General features: G+C 41.3%; 1 protein-coding gene across 1 annotated transcript; it reads left to right on the forward strand.

Moving 5' to 3' along the window:
- Positions 1-10586: 10586 nt before the first annotated feature.
- oafa (OAF homolog a (Drosophila)) lies at positions 10587-23663 on the forward strand. The gene is made up of 4 exons (XM_020653877.3): positions 10587-11299; positions 21352-21486; positions 21572-21752; positions 22664-23663. The coding sequence occupies exons 1-4, from the start codon at positions 11069-11071 to the stop codon at positions 22936-22938; spliced, it is 822 nt and encodes a 273-aa protein (XP_020509533.1). The 5' UTR covers positions 10587-11068; the 3' UTR covers positions 22939-23663.
- Positions 23664-23713: the final 50 nt, after the last annotated feature.

Raw genomic sequence — 23713 nt, forward strand, 5'->3', positions numbered from 1 at the left:
ATCTATGGCCTATAACTTCATGGGGATCTGGCTAAAATATGAAACACATGGCATACAATAAGGTCTGTCTGTATGACTTTGTAGCTCTTTTATGGCCTCACTGGCTATCAATCTGTTCTTCATTATGTACTTCCAGCTTGTCTGCCAGTTTGAATCAGATGTGTCTGTTCTATGATTCTCAAAGTCGATATAATAAACAAAGAAAACTTTCCATGTGTCTTTGGTCTGACCAAGGATTAGACTGCAGCGTTAGTCAGGGACATGATTCAGCCAAACAAGCTTTTCTCTGCTGACAAGACAACAGCAAAAAAAAAAAAAAGAAACAAAAAGAATGAGACCTGTTTCATGTGAGCAAACACGCAGGCAGACAAAGCCACGCTTGTGGGAGAGGCGGTTAAATCATCCTGGATGTCCCCTTCCCCTGACTCCCACATCCAAGAATGCCTGTGCTTGTTTGATGACTGGACTGTGACGAAACAACCTAGATTAACTCAAGACAGTTACATCCCTGACAAGAATGGCGAGAGGTCAAAAGTCAGAGGAGAGAGTTAACCCGAAATTCTGCTCCTGCATTTTTGTGTGGGAGTGTTTTGCAGTCGAGGGGACAAAGAGAGGTGTCAGTGTAAATCCGGGCACCAAAACAAAAATGTTTTCTTTTTCTTTTTCTGTTTCTTTCTTGCTTAAACATCACAAGTCGACAATAGCAGTCACTCTCCGTATTATCTTTCCAGACAGTGTTTTTTATTTTTATTTTTGGCTTGATTTTAAGAGACACTAAATCCCCAAAAACAGCCGGTTGATTTAGCAGCTTCACGTTTTAACAAGGTATGAAGACCTCACACACTCAGCCACGGCCAAAAGACACCTGTACTACATAGTGAGAACACAGCTCTTAAACTTAATGTTTCCATGAAGAGCTAAAAGCTGAATATGACTCATTAAGGTGAGAAATAGAAGGCTTTTCACACTATTAAGAATGTGTTAACTCATAGTCATAATGTTTTAAGTGTAAAACACTTAATAGTTCTGAGTTTATGATAGACTTGTGGTGCTTTCACACTTGCACAAAACTCTTGAAAACGTCCTGAAATTTTCTCAGTGAGCTGCATGTGTTCACCCAAACAGAACAATCGAGCGTGAGAACAAAGGGTCTAAAATCTTCCAGAAAAAAAGTTTAGTGTCCTATAAACACGTCCATAGGAACAAGGGATCCTCTTCATTCAAATATACTTTCTACATCAAAAAAAGGAACTGTGGCAAGATCTTTTTTAATATAATGATTCTAATGATGGAAAAGATAATTCATTGTTTTGTTAGTTGTTATTTAGATGTTTTTCGCTGGTTTCAAACAGACTTTTTTAAGTACCAGGTAGTTAAATGCCAGTTGGCACTTTTTGCTTAGAATGATCAAACCCTACATTTAATTTGTCTGAAAACATTTCTCTATAGATTATATTCTGTTTCGAAGTTGATTACTTTCTCTTCCCTGCCATCATGTGACATGAGTTTATTCAGTGATGATGATCATCCTTCATTATACCACGCACCAACCTTACTCAGTACAGTGTGTTCTCTTTTAGGTCACTGCAGGGTTGAACTATCAAAGGAGACATTGGCTTAAGTAAATATTGAAAGGTCTGCTTTCCAAAGAGCTGTGCACATAGAGGCTATCGCAGCTCGAGTATCCATTTCCTGAATACCAGCATTGTTTAAGTCAGTTTCCTCAGCTTTCTTTTCTGCCTCATGCAGGCTTGACCCATTATGTTATGGTGCATGATGTCAGAGAATGGCTTCACATCTGCCTGCATCCTCTGTGTGTGTGTGTGTGTGTGTGTGTGTGTGTGTGTGTGTGTGTGTGTGTGTGTGTGTGTGTGTGTGTGTGTGTGTGTGTGTGTGTGTGTGTGTGTGTGTGTGTGTGTGTGTGTGTTTAACCTGAACCTGACTGACTTTGGTCAGAATTTATTTTTTCTTTTGTACTGGTTGCGAAGGGGAATTATCCACTGAAATCAAAACAAACATAAAATATCTAGCAAACAGGTCTAAGTTTGGTGATTTGTGCAGATAATCTATATCTATATTTGCATGCTTGATTGTATTTCGAAAGAGAACAGATTGAAGCTCAATGGTCGAAAGCAAATATGAGACACGTGTAAACAACAAAAACCAACGCATCGAAAGATGTTTGTTTTCCACAAGCTGCCATTGCTGTTGTGAAACTTTGGGCTTTGGGCCCTTTTTACTCTGACTTGACATTTCTAAACCCAGTTAACTGCAGACTTTTATTGCAGGCACACTCCCTGTGGTTATTTCTTCACACGTTTAACATTCTGCACGTGTTAAAACAGGAGCAATTATCTTATGTTGACTACTCACCGGGTTACAGTCTCTGTCAGTATAAAACACATATAAAAAAGCTGTCTCTTTCCCCCTCATAGTTTTAACAGCCTTCCAAAAACAGACATTTTACTGGTTTGACATTTAAGGGAGAAGTAGTTAACTTAAGAGTTCCCCAAGTCAAAAAGAGCTTCAGAGGACTAGAAATGTTTTACATAAGTACACACATGCAGTGCCGATGCGCTAGGATTTGTGTATTTGTTTATCTGCTATTTTTTGTTCTACACACATCTCTTCAGTATCGAGAGAGAAGCAGTGAGCTCGCCCTGGCAGCTGACAGTTTTAAACGCTAATCCCAGCGTATGAAAGAGGCCTGACAGCTCTTTAAGGGAGAGGCCCGCATCAGTTTGTTTACAGCGTGATAATCTGGAGCAGGCATCTTGATTGTGTGCTGGCAGAACATCAGCGTGCCGTGACTACCGATCCGCACGGCAATTACACTGGCCTCTTATCTGCGTGAATAGCCGCTCTAATGACAGATGGACATACAGAGCATGGTTTTTAAAAAAAGAGGCCAACAACAGAAAGTATCTTCTCTCAGTAATCTCAGGCTGGGTGAGAGCATGGGGCTGGGGTGGAACTGGGTTAGGATTTTCTTTCAGTAATGCTAATCACAGCTTTACACATGGCTTTTGTGAGCTTTACATGTAGGGGTGAAAACTGCAAATTTATGAATGTTCCTAAATTTTCACTGGTTCCTTTAAGTCCTGAGAAATCTTAGGGTGAAAAACACAAATCTGGAAGTAAACTTTTACTCAACTCTAGGTAATGTTTGTGTCCACTTGGGGGCAGGAGAAACAGCGCTGACATATTTTCACCTCTTTCGTTGATATGGAAAAACTTAAAAGCATATTTAAAAAAAAAAAATGTGTGTCACAAGTTGTGTTTCTGGCCACTTGACAAATATGAGTCCAAAGCTGACTTTCCATTTAAATGTTTTGGTTTCCTCCCTCCACAGCAGGGATTATTGGGCTCTTAATCTGCTAAATGCTTCACCATGTTCCCCAGCTAGCTGCTTACTCTGTTTGCCTTTTGATGCAGGCCAGGTAGTGGGCAGTTGGTTTTTTAGAGCTTTCTTATCCGAACACAGATGAATGGTCATAACAAACAGTTAGCAGTCAGTGTAATCTATAGAAAAAAATGGTTGCTGGAAAATCCTCTTCAAAGAAGTGTTATTCTTGTTTAGAGCACATTTTGCAAATAAAGTGATGCTGGCTCAGTATGTGTGTTGGATGTCACCCTCAATGGACAATAGAGATTTATAAATAAGGGATGAAAAAATACATACATACATGAAGAAATGTAACCAAAGTGAGAGCTATATTCTGCTAGACAACAGCACACAGTATATTTGCTAAGTAAAGTGTGATAAAGAAGGTTTAATTGCATCTGAAACTGTACTTGGGATTTACTTCACCAGCAACCTTATTAAACCCCCCCCCCCAGAGAATTAGCCGTAATTTCTGCTTGAATCTCAGCAGGCAGAGAGTTTGATTAATTAAATACAGAGGAGATATTCCCTGTATCCTGACCTGAACAGATGTTTCCTGAGTCATGCGCTCCCTCAGAACCAGGACTTTTAATCAACACCATCTGATGAATGGAGAATATCATCTACCTTGACGCCCAACATTTCAGGAAACTTTGGCTTTAACCTGAATGTGTACACATGGGATAATTACCATAGATGATGTTATTTGGGAGTTTAGGAGTTTTCCTGAAAGAAAATTAAAAGTGTAACACTTTACAATAAGGTAGACACATTTTGCATAGTTAGAGGAAAACTAGATGGAAACTAACCACTAGGTAACAGTTAGGTAACCACTAAGTAACCACTAAGTAATAGGTAGATAGTGAGTACTTCTTCGTCACATATTCTGTAGTAGCTAATGATTAGGTCATGGGAAACAAATGGGGAAATAACTACTAGGTAACCATTAGGTAACCACTAGGTAACCATTAGTTAACAGGTTATTTAAGTATTCTGACTTCTTCATGTTGAGAGACATTTATGTTATTTTGAAATATTACTTTGAAAGGGAATTTTATTTCCTCTTCCTGTTTTACCACATGTTGCTGGTGTATCCTCATGTTATTATACTGTTAATGAAAACAAAATACTTTGTAGAATAATTATGTGCTTGCTTAGTGGTTACCTAGTGGTTACTCAGGGGTTATCTAGTGGTTATTTAGTGGTTACCTAGTGGTTACTTAGTGGTTACTTAGTGGTTACCTAGTGGTTACTAAGTGGTTACCTAATGGTTACTTAGTGGTTACTTAGTGACTACTAAGTTATTACTTAGTTGTTACCTAGTGGTTATTTAGTGGTAACTTAATGGTTACTTAGTGGTTACCTAGTGGTTACTTAGTGGTAACTTAATGGTTACTTAGTGGTTACTTAGTGGTTACATGTTTATTAATTACTGGTTACTTAGTGGTAACTTAATGGCTACTTAGTTATCATTTAGTGGTTACCTAGTGGTTACTTAGTTATTACTTAGTTATTACCTAGTGTTACCTAGTGGTTACTGAGTTATTACTTGGTGGTTACTTAGTGGTTACCTAGTGGTAACTTAGTGGTTAATTAGTGGTTTCATTGTGGTTACTAAGTTATTACTTAGTAGCCACCTAGTGGTTACCTAGTGGATTCTTAGTGGTGACTTAGTGGTTACTTAGTGGTCACCTAATGGTTACCAAGTAGTTACTTAGTGGTTACTCAGTGGTTACTTAGTGGTTACCTAATGGTTAACAAGTAGTTACTCAGTGGTTACTTAGTGGTTACCTAATGGTTAAAAAGTAGTTACTTAGTGGTTACCTAATTAACTAGTAATTAGTTTCCCATTTGTTTCCCACTAACTATGCAAAATATGTGTACCATATTGTAAAGTGTTAGCTCCATCTCAGCTGTTAGATCACAACAGCCTGGACCTCCTGTAATGGAGGAAAGACAAATGATACGTTCCTACGCATGTGTTTAAAGTAGGATTGTCTTTCAACTCATGTTGGGACGCTGCCAGGAAAGATTCCCACTGTGGAGTTTAATGCTCCGAGCTATAAGCCCAAACCTGTTTATTTATTTTTACTGTTCAAAAGAACCTTTTCCCACTTCTGTATCTCTTTCTTTTACCCCCTCTCTCTGTGTCATTAACTTTATGGGAATTTCCAAGGAATTCTTTTGTAATGTAAGTAATTGTGTCGATGGGGAACCGTGTGTGTGTGTGTGTGTGTGTGTGTGTGTGGGGCGGAGGGGGGGGGGGGATGATGCTTTCCTTGGAAAGGCAGGGGTTAAACGAACCTTGCTCTGTTATTTCACCATGTTTTTCCTTTGAACTGTGCCCCTGCTAGTGATGACATGAGAACATCTGGATACCACTCAGGCAGTGAGTAATACTAAATAATTTGAAAATAGCATTCAAACATTTGTGTTTACTTGAGATTATGTAACCAAGATCATCACACAGAGAAACAAGTTCCAGGCAAAATTTCTGCTTTTCACTTTAATCCTCGGTATAAAGGGTCAACAACACAATTTACTTTTTTTATTCCAAGATGCTTGAACAGGACCTGACATGTGTCCAGTCTACAGTGGTAGATGAATGATTTAGAGCTATTATTATAGCAAAAGCAGAACATTACAAAAAATGTAAATATAACACTAACAAAAGTAGGTCAAAACAAGTTAGTAGTTCACATTATGTAAACAGGTGTTGGCGACTAAATCTTTTTGAAGCCTCTTCTTCAGCATTGTGGAGCCAGTAGTCACATTTTTTAACAAGATAGCGGATACCCATTGCTCTACCTCAATCCATACTGTTAGATCGCCATAGACCAAATTCACATGTCCATTTTCCAGGGCGTGAAGGTAAAATGGTGTTATTGTGTCCAACTTCTTAGTTCCAGGTTGTTATGTTTCTGACAAATTGTTGTAATTTTACCATTTCCTGATTGATAAGCAGCCACAAAGTCAATGGATTCTGAAATCTGGAGAGATGTCAGGCCATATTTAATGCTCGAATATTTGATAACCCACTAGATAAGACCAGAATGTCTTGTTAGCCATTTTCTCAGAGACTGCAGATACTTCCTAACCTGAGCGTGACGTCAATGGAAAAAGTGATGTGTGACTATTGTCTATTGGTGCAACTTGTTAAAAATGCATGTTCCGGAAAAATATCCTGCTTATATTCAATTTAACTCAAATAAGCTGTATTGAAGAGGTTTTGGAAATTGCCCATAAATCAGAAACTCAGTAGGAAAATGTTTACCGAGGTCATGAGGTTATTTTTCTCATCTGTATTACTGATTCATTAATTATCTGATTTTATTGGAAGCAACAAGTGGAGTCTCCACCTGGTGGCCATTCAGAGAATGCAGGTTTAGGCACTCCCTACTGCTATGACAAAAGTAATGTTGCACTGGTTGGCTGTTGCTATGAATGGCATTCATGTGTGCTACTATATAAAACAACCCTTGGAAATGAATTGAGAATACCAAAATAAAAACACAAATAAAAGCACAATAACATCGAAAATATTACTTAAGGATATTACTTAGGCTAACAAATGCTTTTGGTTTCAGTCCACTACTGTCAGTCTCCAATTTTCTTCTGTCATTTCAGTGAAGTACTTTTTTTTTTTGTAATTGAATTATGTGTGAGTATTCCTTTTTGCTATTTTTGATTGACTTTCATCCTTATCACTATGATTTTTGTATTTCCATTGCTGTTATAATATGTTTCAATTCTTAAGTATGCAGGCTTTTTCTGTACGTAAACTTCTGTTGCCTCTATAGTATCTTCCGGTTCCTATTCTCCTCACTATCATCCAACTATTCTCTTCCCTTGCTCTCTTTTCCTCCAGGAGAGCCTGTGCTCCAAAGGGTTACTGTGGCCCCAGAGCCCCACATGTGTAAGGGGATATCTCCTCTCCTCGCTCAGCCTACAGCAGGGAGCTAACCCAGAGACGCTGCTGCTGCCCCACCAGACCAGTTAGAGGGAAGAAAAGACGTGGGAGCGAAGATATGAATATATCATCAGAGGACTGGAAAGCTGCTTGACTCTGGCTCCTAAAATTCATGTGTAAATACTGCACACGTTCTCAAAAAGCATACACACATTACACACACAAACACTCCTGGCATATGTCTGGAAGAGGGATCAACTCGATCAACCACAGTGCTTGACTCTTCCCCACTTCCTGTCCTCATTCTGCAGCCCTACAGCGGTGAAACATCGCCAGTTTGTTAGTTTTGGAGGCTTTGTGATCACTTCTGACTACTTTGTTCAAGCAAACCATTATGGGCAAAAATATTACATCTCTTCAGAGAGTATTAGTAGTATTAAAGCTAGGCAGCATGTGATGGCGATCAGCCCACAATGCAAATATTGTTTTTCTGTATCTGGAGTTTTCAATCCCTTCTATGAAAGCAACATGTCCCAGTTTGGAAATATCCTCTTAATCCAACACTGCTTTTTATTAAAACAAGACAAACCTGATGATGAGATACAGAGGAGTCCGGTTATTTGTTCTGTTCAGTAGCAGAAAATTGCTGTTTTGGTAAAAAGCTCAATCTGGGTGGCACAAATCCCATGCAAATGTAACAGTTTTAAGCCAACCTTGTGCAAGTCCTCACACATGCACACACATAAACACACACATAAACACACACATGACTGGAATGCAGCATGAGCAAGCTGTGCTGTATAGTCAAAGCTGAACGCCTCACAAATAAGCATGATTTTGACTCATGAAAGGGTTCAAATACTTCACATTTCTAACAGTAAAAGTTGAAGTGCACATGTTGAGCGTTGGCAGCAACAGCGCTTTTTAAACAACATTTATCTTGGTGGTATGACCTAAAAACTTGCGTCAAATGTTATGCTGCTTTAAATACATAATTTGACTTTTTAATGATTAGAAGTAGGCCTTACTTTTTATTCATCTGTAATCATGGATCGTATTGATTGCTTTAAAAAACTCCAATGGAACATGTTCAAAAATTAAACAGATATAAAGAAATGTAACTCTACTATCTACAGTGTCATATCATTGTTTTTGTTTGGAGTCAATGCATCAGTCTTCCAGATTACAAGTGTGTCGATAAGGAGACTTCTGCAGCTGTGTCGTTCGAGTGAAAAGCAAACACATGCAGGAAGCAGACCTGGCAAGACCTGGGTGTCTTTTTCATAAGGTTTAGAAAGAGCGTAAACACTTTCCATGCATATCTGAAGGAATATTTATGTCAATTAAGTTAATGAAAGCATTGTAACATTAGGATTAAGGCAGTACAAAATGACATTAAGTGAAAGATGATGAAATATGTTGCTAATATGTTGCCAATATACCTTTATGACGCATAGCCTAATAAAAGGTGTCAAAATATTGTCTTTTCCTTCAAAATACAGATTTCCCCCCTCTCTTGCTCACTGGTTTATAAAAGACCAGTGATTTGAGGTATAGTGGCATTGCTAACCATAGACTGCTCTTTGTGTCAGGTATCACTGCAGAACAGCACAATAGCTAGTTAATCATAAACACCCTCTGTACACTGTAGCTTGTGTCTTTCTTTACTGTCTGACTGAGTCACGGCGGGCAAACTCGTGGAGCTACTGCACTTTGGACTGCTGTGTGTGTGTGTGTGTGTGTGTGTGTGTGTGTGTGTGTGTGTGTGTGTGTTTGTGTCAGTGCCAGTGCCAGTGCAACAATTGAGCACATGATTTTGAACTAAGCCTCTAAATTGTTGTTGCTTAAAATTGTAGGAATGAAGCAAGGAGTAAGCTTTACATGTTTGCAGACAGTGTGGAAGGTTTTATATCAGGTGGACTTTGGAGAATCCCATCTCATCACCAGCTTCAGGCTGCAGCTCTTTAAGCGCTCTAACTAAGATGTAGCCTCAGAGTACTTGAGGACTAAACTCCATCACAAAGGGGGGGGGGGGGCTGTTTGCCTGACCTCCATTCCTCCAGTCTATCAGGGTGCAGCAGGACCCAGTTTGGTTTGCCAGACCCCACAAAACAATGTTTACTCTGCTTTACAGCCCCTCTGTTTGTTTTCCCCTTCACTGGAGCGACCACCTCTCAGTCTCAGCAGCACTCAAGAAGTCCTGCCACATTTGGGGTCACTTGTAGCCCACCCACCCAGAATGCAGTGCGTCAGCTTACAGAGATAACAACACAACTCCTTAGGTGGTTTACTGCAGGGATGTTGCCCTCCCTCTTGAAACACACACACACACACACACACACACACACACACACACACACACACACACACACACACACACACACACACACACACACACACACACAAAGTGATAATTTACCATTTACAGATCTTCCCTCTGATTGGCAGCTTTTGTCTTTCCAAAGTTTGTCAGGCTGTTTATCATGGGCATCATAAAACTAAATAACTGATGCCAGGAGAATAAAGAAGCTATTGTGTTCTTGTTCTTCGAGTTGTAACCTGATAATCAACTGTATGCTGTCATCAAAGGTAACAATTAACTGACAGATTTATTTCAGAAGGTAGCACACCTGTATTCATAAGAAAAAATGTGACAGAGAGCTTAAATGCCGTAGATTAACAACTTTAAAACCAAAGCTTTTGAGTGAAACTTTTGGATTTTCTTCTCAGAACTGGTTATAAGCCAATAAGAGTAACAAATGACAAATGCAGGGAAAAATAGACAATCCTTTGTTTTGCTCATTTGGCTTTAGGGTAGACATGCTGCGCTGATTTTCACAGTTTAAGTCTAAATTTCACAGACTCAGCTAAACAAACAAGCAATAAAAAAAAGGATTTATGCGCAAATGAACGCAAATGAAGATTACATTTCACAGCCCAACACCTAATTTATATTAACTGGATTTAAAAAAAAAAATTCGATTTAAAAAGGGTTGTAAACTTAGGAAAATATCATCTTCCTCCAGGCCTACTACTTTTTCTATTACAACCAGCTGCAGGTTACAGTTTGCACACCAGCCTTTTATTTATCCTTACATGCTACGAACAACTCACCTAAAACTATCATTTGCAAATCCCCACAACACCTTAGTCATAATTGTTGTGGGGTATTATTAGTTCAGGCAGCTTGCTGGAGTGCAGGAGAATCACATGAGGCCTTTAAAGGGGGATGGGCAGGCTTTTCAGAGGGTGGTATGGCTTTAAGAGTTTACTACCATCTCTGCACTCACTCACTCAGGCGCACACACTCAGTCACAACAGAAAGTTTGGAGTCCAGGCGAGATCTGGTGGAATACGGACGGATAGGAAGTGCATGAATTAAATGAGGAAGGGAAGGCAGAAGTAGAGGAATATCAACCAAGCGCAGAACGAGAAGCGACGTGGGAACTTCGGAGAATATGTGGAGGGGAAACTGAAATGCGCATGAGCTAATCAACAACGCCGGAGCGAGAGACTTTCAATGGAAGTGAACTACTGAAGCTCCCAGCGGAGTCAAAAGCTCAGATTTTAGCCTAGGGAGACTGTTGTATCGTTCTGTAAACGTGCTCGTAAATCTGTAAAGTGCTGGCACACAGCAGACGACATGAACACTGTGAATATGGAGGAACAGACTTTACGCAAACTCCAAGAAAACAGTTAGGGGATATGAGCGCTGATCTTTGGATTTCGCCTCGATTTTTTCCTCTCTCGGGTTCAGTTTTGCTTCTTTGGGGATGTTTGCGAGTTGCATCTGTGCGGCTTCAGTTCGGATACTGACCCGTCTCTGCGCCCTGGTACTGGTGGTCGCTGTGGGATTCGGGTCGGAGCTGCGGGTCCGGGTCCGGCTCTCGGACGGACTGGTGACCGATGAGGTGTTGGAGGCGGACAGTGAGAGAGACTCCATATCACTCGAGTTCAAACAAGGAGATGGGACGCTCATCACTTTTGTGGCGGACTTCAAGCAGGTGAGAAGTAGTCATGTGTGCCGGTTTTACTGAACTGTGGTGCCATAAGAGGACGTTATTGCCCACTTAGTCTGACACATGAATGATAAGAACTATGGCAGATAGCCTACTGTTAGAAAGTCTCACACTACGGTGTAACTGTGAAGTAAGCCTGAAGCAGAATCTGTTTGCCAAAACAACAAGGCAGGGGGCCCATAAGAGCTCTTTGAGGGATCCCCAGTAATCTAAAACATTATGGTTCTTAAAAGGGTCTATTTGATAACATTAGGTAGACATGATAGGTAAGCACAGTGACTTAATAATAGATGATCTTGTTCTTTTTCTTCTGGAGCTCTCTGTGACTGTCTATGGGACCCCATTTTCAGTTTGGAAACTACTGATCTGATTTGATCTCGGCTATATTAAGAAACTTTTAAGCTTAATGGGGTTCCTAGGATAAAACTCAAATCCAAAAGGGTGTGTGTAACTGTGACCTTTCAGGGACTGAGGCTGTATTCAAAAGTGTAAATGTCTGATATTTTAGCTATTTCTTGTTGCCTTAACCTTTTTTCCCCCATTAGGCTATATCAAGCCATCTATAACACAAAAACTGTATTTGATTAAGGATACATTTGAGACACAATAACACTGTAACACACATGAACTTAAGAGATCTCTTCATTGATCGTTTTCCATCTCAGTGTGAGTTTCACTGAGGTCAAGACAGCTGTTGCTGTTGATGTGGATGTCCACACAGACCCCTGTGACCCTGCTGCTCGCAGGTCCAGAAGTGATCGTTATAGCCGCCATTTTTAGCATTCTTCTAAGAGCAGATCAAGTGTCCCCCTGCGTGGTCAGTGCTACATCCCAGACTTTTTTTTGGGGGGGGGACTAATGGCACTGTTTCACTTTTGACAATGACTGTTCATGAGACAAATAAATGTCAGTGCTGGAAGGAAGCTACAGCTGCTGCTATCGGCCAGGGTGGATGAGTGAGCGAGTGAGTGAGTGAGTGAGTGTGGGGGGGATTCAGAGAGGCGCACAGAGCAAAGGCATGTGTCTGTGATGGTTGCTGTCACACAGAAGCTGACAAGCTGGCGAGATGTGAAGGGGGAGATTTACCAGGATTAAGTGGGCATGTCTGACCTTTTTGATCTGTACGTCTGGTTCACTAACCAAAACAGCTAATTTAGAGTTGAAAGAGAAGAGGCCGTCACCCCCGATCATTGGTGACAAAACTGATATAAAGAGGCACACACTGATCTGTGTGAGGGGAAGCTTTTGCTTGGCGGCGCAGGGCCCTTTATGTTGCTGCGTTCCTTCATGCATGCACATATGGTTCTGTTTATTCGAATAAAGCCAACAGAACCTCTTAGATCACTTTACTTTTCCGCTGGCTGATTTATCTCTTCAGTTGTAGGTCGGCCTCTTTGCCCCCCCTCCTCCTCCTCCTTTTTTTCTTCTTCACCCTCTGTCTCCTTCTACCTCACTCCTTCCTGTCCACCTCTCATTTCTCCTGCATGTGGTTTTCATTCGGTCCTTTTGCACTATCTCTAAGATTTATGGAAACTTGGATGAGCTGTCACTTCCAGCTGCCACGAATCTGCAGTCCAGCATGTGGGAAGTAGAGCAATATAACAGGGATGTTTAACTCTGGAGATTTATAACCAGAAAAATGCAGCCAAAAGTGGAAAGGTGATGTAAAAGTTAGGTAGTACCACTCGGAAGATCTAATCCCTGTTATTCATTAACCCGATTATAGATGATTGATTCATCTGGGATTGAAGTCTATGTTCAAACAAAGAGATCAGATCTTTGTTAATGACTGGACAGTTTCAAAAAGAAGTCTGTGAATAATCACCAGACAGCAGGCGTCTTGCTCTTTTCTTTGTGAATACGTGGCAAAAGATTTGATGGTAAATGTTATAGCCATTAGACACTGGCTGAGCAAGAAGGAAGTTCAGTCAACCTTATCCAAGCAATGAATCACTGTGAGAATCGGCCGTACTGCGATTTCAGGAGGGTTACTCTGCAGACATATGGAAAAGATGATGTGGTTTAGCTCGCTCCTCACACCTCTGTGTCATGTTGAGTAAATCTCAAGATGTAGATAACATCGTCTGTTAAGTTTAAACCACTGCAGAACTGTGCTGGTGTCAGTTTTATGAAAGAGGGGCATCATGGGAGGGTTGGTTTATCCCCTTCTGGTTATTCTGTAATTGCATTTCTATGTTGCTCAACTTTTTGCAGAGTAGGAGGTAGGCTTCATCTCAATATTTCATTCCTGTGTATTGTATCAATCTGTTTGCAGTCCAGTGGTATCTTGATGACATCTTGCAGTTTCCCAACAAAAGACCAACCTCATGTGTTGTTGTAGCTGCAACATTTCAGTACAGATCTGCTTTTTTCACTTCTGCAACAATTTATGGTCAAACAAAGTCTGAGACTTTGAGCTGAACATAAACCATGTCTTTGAGTTAAATCCAAGGGAAATGTCTTGCATATCTGAAAGGCTGTTTTGGGTCTTTCCAGATGTAGAAGGTTTGTCGGAGAAGCTAATCAGTTTCTACTCTATTTTCATGTACAACCAGCGGATCTGGTACTGTAGGACTCTCAGACGATTTAAGACTTTTAAAGAGGGTTTCATTTCTCTAAATGCAATGGTGCACATCCTTGTACGCCTCTTGACCCGGGCTTTCTCAAGCATTTCAAAGGAAATATTTCTTTAAGCATTTGTCCAGAACTAATCTAGATTGATATGAATTGGCTGTTTAAATTTGGAAAGCTCTCCACCCCCACAAGTCATGTTCTCACAGTCTGCTGTCAAAGATGTTCCAAGATGCCGAACAAGTGAGACAGAGCTTGAGTTTGGAGGGATTGATAATACTTAGCTGTTATCTTCGTATCTTATACTCCCTAATACTGATACGACAACTTAAGTTTTGACCCGTACCAAGTGTTCCCTTCTGTATCCGTGCTGAGTAAAATACATGGGATACGTGTGATAACTTACTTGAAGAAAGTTATTGTTATTATTATTATTATTTTTTTTTGGGGGGGGGGGGGGGGGGGTTCTAAATAACTGTATCAGATGGGTCTGTTGTCTAGGGAACTCTCCGATACCCAATACTGCATTTTAGGCAGCATCAGTGGCCCATTAAACACTATTACTGGCATCAGAAACCATTTTTAAAATCATCCACTGAGTGTTCTGCAGAGTATTTGTCTGCGCTGGAAGGTTACATGGTTTTAGAGGTAGCCTGACCTCATGCTGTGCTGATAGATCAAGGGAGCAACAGATGTTTCAGATTACTTGACACTCACTATCTCACACTATCATGTTGAACTGGTCTGGATTATGTCAACAAAAGCACCATAATCAGAATGAGCCTGTCATCCATTTAGATGGATGAAGCTTTATTTTATTTTTTCACCAGATTAAAGCCGCTTCCATTTCATCCAGATGAGTTTTTTTTACCCACAGGTCACTTTACTGATTGTCTTCAAAGCACTGTAAGGCTTCATGGATACGCCCAACAGTGAGCACTCTGTGAGAATGAACTGGAGATTCTTTACACACCCTCATGTGTGATGTCAAAAGCAGAGTGAGAGGCAGGTTAGTTTGCCTTTCTGTAAGCCCTCCCCTTGGGATATATACAGTATCTGTTCTCTTGTAGCCTCCACAAACTGTGTCAAACATCACTACTGTTTAAATTGGATTTGGATTGAAGCTTTTATGAGCTATAAGACATACTCTTTTTCTCCTGCGCGGGAGGCTTTTTGTCCTTTTTATTTGTGGGAAATGCTGTTGTTTTCCAAAGAAGCAACTGCAAGTCAGTGCAGTGCAGTCACCATTACTTGTATTTTTTTATTTTTTATTTTTTCTGCCACACCTTACCTCTCACTCAACCCTGAAACACCATCCCACTTTGTCACTTGCACAAACTTGCAAAGTCTTTGTAACAGGTAAGTGTCACCTGTTCTGGGGAATGGCCTTGCTTCAGACACTTTTGAGGGGGCACACTATTGGGCCACATTGGGTTTGCCCTCAGTGCTATTGTGAAAGGTCACAGTGAGTCATCTGCGAGTCATCGATAGATCAAATCATCTGTGTGAGAAACGGAGCCGTGATTGAATGAAAATGAAACACAGCCAGTAAAAGACTTTAGTTATTTATTTGATACACAGGTACACAGGAATTAGGTTTTTGTTTTACATTAAGCAGTACCTTAAAAGACCTCTACTCCTACTCAGTTTCACTTCTCACTATATGGCTCCTTTCCACGTGGAAGAGATAATCTCCATAGAGAAGTAATTGCACAATGAGGTCCCATGAGGTCACTCTACAAGGGAAAATCGAGAGCAAAGACAACATTTTATACCTGGGATTATAACTGATGTGCATTTTCTTATTTTTTTTCTACTCCCACTGCACCTTTCATTGCACTGTGTTCAGGCGCTGGTTCCTTTCAAAGATAAACCCGTACACTTAAGCCTTTTCTCCTAGCCACCCTTTGTTCCCTTCTGACTCCCAATCCAAGGAAAATAGCTTCCTCTGTGGCCCTGTTGTGGCCCTTCAAGGCCCCACATGGGCCCCCTTTGGCCTCTTGTGGCCCCTGTTGATGTCTTTATCCTTTATCCTCCTCCCACCGGCAGGCCAGATGTTCGTCTGTGAGGCTGCTGATAAAGGGGAAAAAAACTCTCCATTCCCACAGACGTGCAAGGCGAGAGGACGCAGCAGAGTGACACATCTTTACAGTTTCTTTCCATCAGAGACATTGACTGCAGTAGCTGTGGCCAGCACAGAGCATAGTTAGGATCATTTCACCGCAGAGGTTTTAAGATTGCATGTGGCCACAAAAAAAAATGCTAACAAAGGGTTTACTTTGCCAGAACCTGTGTCCTGTTTTCCATCAGGTGTCCTGAAATGTCCTTTTGTCAAATTTGTGGCTCTGTCCTTTCAGTTGGCTCTGCCTGGTTACTGCAAAGATATACAAATATAGATCAGATTCCATGCAAAAGCTATAAAGGCCCACACTTGGGAAGGTAATAATTACTCAATTTATTGTCAAATAAACGACTCTTGTGTCACTTTTCTAAATTGTCTCTATTGTAAAAGTTATAGAAATTAAAGGCATGACTTTATGTTTTTCTAGTTCTGTAGAAAGTAGCATCAGGTCGCTTTTTGATCGTGCTATTATGTTTTAATGTCATTAAAGAGCTGTTTGTGTGTCCCTCTGCAACAGGATGCAAGCTGTGGGACAACGGTTAGAGGCTCAATGGGACTTTAGCCATCTCCATTGTTTATGCCTTATCTATCTGCCTCATTTCCTTCCCTGTTAGCACCCACTGTTTGTCTCTCTGTCATTTCCTGAATGCAAAGTCTCCATAAACAGTTTGGGTGTCTGGATAATTGCATCCAGACTCGGTGAGAAGGAAAAGTTCCCTGGTTGTGACCTGCACATATTTTGCACAGGTTTTAAAGACCCATTGGTGGGGTTTTCTGGCTGTTTTTCTGTTTTACAGAACACTCCTTAGTTGGAAACAATGTTACCTTCCATTGTTATCAGGCGAACAGCCAAGGGGAACACCTTTCTTTCCATGGCCTGCAGTGTTTTTATTGTCCATTCACTGCCACTGTTTACTAATTGGCGCGCTCCTTGGACAGCCAGGTGTGACCCAGCCCCAAATCTGACTCCACATTCCTGCCTTTGGAGACTGTGTAATTAGCTTCAACTCAAGCATTTCTCAGCACAGCAGCTTTTCTCCTGCTCCTTTTGTCTGTGTGAGTGTGGCTCACCCTCTCTCCCTCTTTCTCCCAACATGATCTTTAATCCCTGCCTACACCTGTGCTTTCTAAACAGGGGGCTCTCCTCTGCCAACACGGACCTTTCCATCACCAAACAGGGTCAATCTGAATGTTGTTTTAAAAGAGGCAGATCTGCCTAAATCCTTTTAAAACACCTACAACATTTTCCACTATGTTTTTACAAATAAAGACCAAAGAGATCAACTGAGATCCTAGAGGATGCTAGTCCCTGGTCACAATTTTATAGTATTTCAGAAAACGTTTTGGTTCCTGCTCTGAAAGATTGACTGATAAAATAATTCCAGACCAACCAAAACACCCACACAGACCCACCGTGATCCCTAATGAGTCATCAGAGCGTGGCTGACCAACAGTCCTCTCCAGGCAGCCGTCAGCCTTATCAACAGACAGGGTCTTAGAGGGGATTGGAAAACAGGAAGAACCTCCCGCACAGGGAATAGCTGCTGGCACACTGTTTGTGTTTGTGTGTGGGTTTGTGTGTACATACATTTGTGTGTGTTTGAATGTCCACCCATGCATGCAAGTGTGAGTTGGCACAGTTAGTACAGTTTTGCAGTCGAAGTCTTTTCCCTTGAATATTTAAACCTCTCTTAGCCACAGAAAATAACCTGTTTTTTTCTGTCCATTTAGGGCTTTACATAGATCTCATTTTTACAGCCAGTAAAGCAGGTACAAGCTAAGTGAAAAGAAGGTATTTGATTAGCTGGGTTACAACTACAGTGACTGAGACTGTGCACTGTAAATGGCACTCTGACTGACTGAATGGGCTTTTGTGCACCTCTTAAATAACCTGGCCCACCAAAGGTAACTGCCAATGAAACAGTGCCCCACCTCTCTGCTGTTTAACAGGTCAGAGTTTGACCCACTAGTCACTTTTCATGAATACAGGCTTGTGTTTGGCTGTTGGCCAGAGGTAGTTTGTCTCCAAATGAGACTAAGTCCCGGGTGTCAGGGAGCGATGCTAAGGAATCTGTACTTGTGTGGATTATTTATAGCTGTGCTGACATTTACAGGGCTCTGGTCGGGAAAAACTCAAGGCTACAATGTCCTTTGATTATGGTATTACCCCGTCTTTTTCAAGACAGGGGAATGTCACCCTTTTAATTCTTAATGTCCGCACCTGGTGATTTTCTCTAAATGTTGGTCTGCAGACCTTTAATTTTCACTTAGGTCTGTGAAAATGCACGTTCAGGAGGTGACTCATTCTCCAGATGTAGGCCTTACTTCTTTAAGGAGTACTTGTGTACTCAAGTAGCCTTACTAGCCTTTTTTTCCCTTCAGTTTAGAGAATGCAATGTCCTGAAGCTGAATCAGTGTTTTTCTGTTCGAAAGTATCTCCAGCTTTCAGGTCATCTTTTGAATAACAGGAAATACATGCATTACCCCCCCCCCCCCTTACTGCTTTCAACACAAGCTTGACACCTGTCTCTATCATGTTTGTCTGGTCAACTGAGCTGGTGGCACATTTAATAAATATATAAATATGTTGCTGTTGTTTGATCAGTCAGTTCACTCTCTTCTGTTTGGTGACCGTATGTTATCATAAAATCAAACCTCTGCAAATATTGCATTCTGACTGCTCTATTGTCTTTTATTTTTGACAAACAAGTCAGTGTGTGAATGTGCCAGGGTTGGTTTCAGGCAGGCACAAGTGAGTCTCGTCTTGTCCAAACAAACAGTTGGATCCTGCAGCTTCTGTCTGGATGGGGCTGTTGAGATGATGTCATTGTTGTCACTGTTTTTGCTATTAGAAGAAGTGCTGATTATTATTTCAGCAGCCAAACCACAAAGTTAAAAACACTGGGTTGTTATTGCTATTTAAGGGCCTCAGTTAGAGTAACTTTTTTAATGGGTAGTCGAAAGACTCGCTACTTGGAGAATTTTTTTTTTTTAAAGGCCACCGGTATGAATTGAGTAATGGTTTTAGAGTTGATCAACACCATTCTCATGTCTTCATGCTAAATTTGAAGCCACCAGTAGATGGTTAGCTTAGCTTAGCATGGCTAGTAAAAAGGGGGATACAGCATACTTTGCTGTGACAAAAGCCATCGGTCCGATATTTACCGAAGTTTGCTATTAGTGTGTCTGAGAATGGATCCTTGGCTTATCTTTTCCATTTAGTTTTTATGTTTAATTTTCTACAGGCACCAGCTACTCCGTCAGCTGTTGGGAGTTATTTCAAGCTTTTTTTATGCCAACAAGTTCTGCATTTACTGCAGCTGTTGGAGCACTCAGAAAATAACACAACCAACTTGATAAAGCGACTCTAGAAGTATCATGACAAAGAGCATGACAAGTTGTCCTTCCTGTTTCTGCATCGCTGCTCTGGAGGAAGTCATGCCTTCCAGCTGCAAATTAACATACAGACCTGAGAGTGCTCTCCCTTTTCTCCACCCAATCTGAAGCTAATTATTCTGGATTTACTTGTTTCCTTAAGGTTTTCTGTTGTGTGCAGATGATGTTGGCTTCAGACTAAGTTGCATCAGCTATCAGTTGCATCAAAAGCTGTTGCCACAGTAAGCAGAGATGCCCTCTCCTTGCCCCCTTTTTGGCCTTACCCCAAAGCAGGGCAGCAGAAGTAGACAATCATTAATCTGGACACATAATTACACAAGAGGAGGAGGAGGAGGAGGCAACTCAGCGTCTACATTTTACCATTCAGAAACATCCAAAGAAGCATAGTTGGTGGAGCTACCCTTCTCCTCTGTAATTACCCAGAGAGCCCTGGGGCAAATCTTGTGCGGCTGACACGAATGCCTTCCCTCCTTTCTGTGCCTACACTTACACATGTGCGCACACACACACACACACACAGCATCCCAGCGTAGCGCCATGTGTCTGCAGTATGGGAGGTCTCAAAGTCGTGGCCTCCGCGTCTCCCAACACTGGAGGGGGAAACGTCGCTCTTCGCCGTGTCTCTGTCGGCTTTGTGTTCCCTCTTCGTTACAACTCACTTTGATAGATTCATGCCTCCTGCAGTCTTGACATTCTCTTTAATCATTCCTACTTTGTTCTTTCTGTAAAGATAAACTACAAAACTGGGTTATTATCACAGCAAGGGTACATCTGAGGTATTTAATTTCAATTTTCTTTGCTTCTACAGTCATTTTGAGTCCTTCTTTTCTTACGACACTGAGCACAGAGCCATGAGGGGAAAGTCTGAGGTTAACATCACAGAATGCCTGCAAAGCAATATTTGCTCTGTAATTTGCTTTCCAGAGGTCAAATAGTCTTGAATAATTGTCTTGTGTAATACCCATGCCTGTATTGTACCCCTGCCACAAACTCTTTTCACAGACTATAGTGGTACTTCAAGAGATGAACCAGTGATCACGCAGAGTGGTCTATAAAGAGGTACAGAGCGTAAACACATCCAAGGCTATGCTGCATTGCTTACTTGCCAGTGGGTACACTGTTGCATACAGGAAGTGGAACCAAAGGGCTTAAGGAGAACTCAATGGGGTTATCTTTAGGCTGTTTTAGCGGTCCCAGAGTTCTTCCTGCTCAGAAACAGCTTCTCTTTCCACAGGCTTGGTTGGCTTCAGACTTCTGTGTGAAAAGTGGAGGAGGGGTGTTTTTGGGCCTGTGTGAGTCTATCTACAAGCCAAAGGTTGGGGGGTGGGAAAGGGGTTGTCTGATGAATAGGAAGACGGGTCTGCTGCTCTACTCTCCCCACTGCTGGAGCTTCCCATCATGCTTTGCATGCCCTCTCACACAACTCTTTACGGCCTTGGGTTTGGAGCCAGATTTCTCAACACGGTTGCCAACAGCAACAATTTTTTTCCCCTAGATTCCTCCACTATCACCATTTTCCTACTTGCACAGTTCCACATAAAACAGAGTGGTAAAATGTGCCAGACTTTAACAGCCTGTGAGAAACTTTGATAAGTTTGTGAAAAAAGTGCCCTAGGGATTTAATTTGACAGTACAAAAGAACCAGAACATAGCTAGATATACATTGGACAGACATACAGAATATATAAAGTACCATCAAAGTGTCAGATGATGCTCTGTGATTGTAGAAATAATAAACCCTCTTCACTTTTAGCAGACAGTTGTTTAAACATCTTTGAGCTCCACATATTGAATTACTTTGAGCGTCTGGAAATGGAAAGAATATTTGTTCTAATCTGTATGAGCCTACACATATAAACAGTAAGTTATTACGTCCTCGCCTGATGCACCACTTCAGCGTCTTCTGGGGAAGGTCTGTTTATCGTCTCGCATCCCTGATGTCTTGCAGGATGTGAAAATATTCCGAGCGCTGATCCTTGGAGAGCTGGAGAGAGGGCAGAACCAGTACCAGGCCCTGTGCTTCATCTCTCGCCTAAGCCGCAATGAGATCATACCCAGCGAGTCCATGGCTCGTCTAAGACAGGTATGATACCACTAATGGAAGTATTCATGTCTTATTTTTGTGTGAATATGTTCCTAACTCTTACAATGTTTGCTGTTCTGCTTAGAAAAACCCTCAGGCCATTCGCTTGGCAGAGGAGCGGCGAGGTCTGGAACAGCTGTCGATGAGCGCAGCGGTCAATCTAAGCCGGGCCTGGCAACTCAGCTCCCATATCCACAACATGTGCAGCGAGGCCCGGGAGGCCATCTACACCAGAGAGGCTGATGTTAAACACTGGCTGGACAAAGGTGAGAGTTGTGCTTCGTTGTGTGTCAAAATGTATATCCCCGTCCTCCGCTGTACTGACACTCTGTTTTTCATCACCTCAACTGCATTCAACTTCATTATAGTGAAATCACTGTTTATTTCTCTGGCATCTTCTTGATAAGGCTTCACTATTCTTGATCCGATCTTTTGTTTACACTTTTCTTTCTTGTTTTACATACCTGATAACATGTTTTCACTTTTACCTTGAATACTTTAGAACTTGAATAATCCACCCCTTGATCTTGGAAGTTGCACGTTTTTCCCCCTTAAAATGGATTTATTTGTACTGCATTGCCATGGACCTAAATTCATAAGTAAATTTGCTATTAAGTAGGTAAAATCATAACAGGAAATAAATCCCTCTTGCCACAAGTGTTGATCAGAGTTGTGAGATTTAGATTTCAAATTGGGCTGCACAGCTCTTAAATTTTCTCTTAATTAAAAAAAACAAACTGTAACATAATTGTACAACCCTCACACCTGGACACACACCTGGATGAAGAACGTATAATTTCCCATTAACTATACTGCCTTTTTTGCAGAGGGATCAAGTATCTAAATGGCAATGAAGTCCAATATATCCTAGCTGAGGAGAATCTTTATGACAGCACTATTGTCCGCTGACAGCACTGTTATAGAGGAAACAATGTTGATGGTCATGGTTCACCAAGCACTGCGCACCATTATCAGCGGAGGGAATCACAGTAGCATCTCCTTTGCATAACAAAGCTGCCTTTTTTTTGCCGCACCATCTCCTCTATTTGGAGCCACTCAGTTCCCCCTCTCCAGTTCAATACAGTATTTAATTGAGTGAAATCACACCGAGGATGATAGCTTGCTTTTGTTTTTTAAAGCTTTGGTAATAATGCACCCTCTCATCTCTGTGTCCCAGGAGTGGATGGCTCCATGTTCGAAACCCTGCCCCACACAACAGAGGTGCCCAGCTTTCAGGCTTGTCATTCTACTAAAGACTTGTGGCAACCGTGTCTCTGCACATACAGCCTGCGTCTGGAGTGGTACCCGTGTCAGTTAAAGTACTGCCGCAGCAGGGACACAACAGGAAAAGGCTCGAACTACAAGTGTGGCATAAAGAGCTGCAGCAAGGGCTACCATTTCACCTACTATGTCCCCCAAAAACAGCTCTGTCTATGGGACGAGGAGACCTAACATTTTGTTTTTAACTCTTCTAAAAGGAACATTAGTTTTGTTTCCCCCTCAAGCAAAGCCAATGCTTCTCAACCCATGCTATTTAAAGACAACACAGTAACACTGGACCTCAGTTTATATGATATTAAGTGAAGCTGTCTTAAATGGGGAGTGAGGAGAACATGATGTCCAAGCTGAGACAAAAAAAGAATTCAGGTTCAAAATGAGACCAAATCCTTTAAAGGAGGAGAGGTGCAGCTCATTGTTCTAAGAGGACCCACTTACTCTGAGCCTCTTTTGGGAAATTGACATATCATTGTCAACTATGACGGGACTTTGCCTAGAAGCTGTCACTTTTGTGCCTTTTTTTTCAGGGGTGGGGGGATTTGTGAAGCAGATGATTGATGCCATCGACGCAAACCTGTCAAACAAGCTACAATGTGCACAAATCTGGATAGTGCATTTCTGCTTATGCAAACACCAGCAGGGGAACAACAAAATGTGCTTCTGATCAAAGGAGCCGTACAAATGGTCGCCCATTCTGGTGAAGGATTATTTGGATGGTGGATTTCTCTCTTTTAAAAAAGCTCCGTGATAAACGGTTTGTAGTCAGCTAAATGCCATGTTTGTTCAGCAGCAAAAGCTGGCCAACAAAGACAATTCTTCCCCAATGCTGGCTTTATTTATTTTAATTGCAAAGTGAAATTATGGAGGACTATTTTTTTATCTTTTTTTAATTTTTTTTTTTATAAATAACTCATCTTATCTTTTTTGTGTTAAACAAGCTCTCAAAGTC

This window comes from Labrus bergylta, chromosome 11 (genome assembly GCF_963930695.1).
Source record: "Labrus bergylta chromosome 11, fLabBer1.1, whole genome shotgun sequence".
Lineage (NCBI taxonomy): Eukaryota > Metazoa > Chordata > Actinopteri > Labriformes > Labridae > Labrus > Labrus bergylta.

Bases quoted from the DNA above. Each gene is read 5' to 3' on its own strand.
- oafa (XM_020653877.3), top strand. From the start codon at position 11,069: ATGTTTGCGAGTTGCATCTGTGCGGCTTCAGTTCGGATACTGACCCGT. The intron at 11,300-21,351 runs GTGAGAAGTAGT...GATGTCTTGCAG, and splicing joins TTGTGGCGGACTTCAAGCAG to GATGTGAAAATATTCCGAGC. The intron at 21,487-21,571 runs GTATGATACCAC...TGTTCTGCTTAG, and splicing joins CCATGGCTCGTCTAAGACAG to AAAAACCCTCAGGCCATTCG.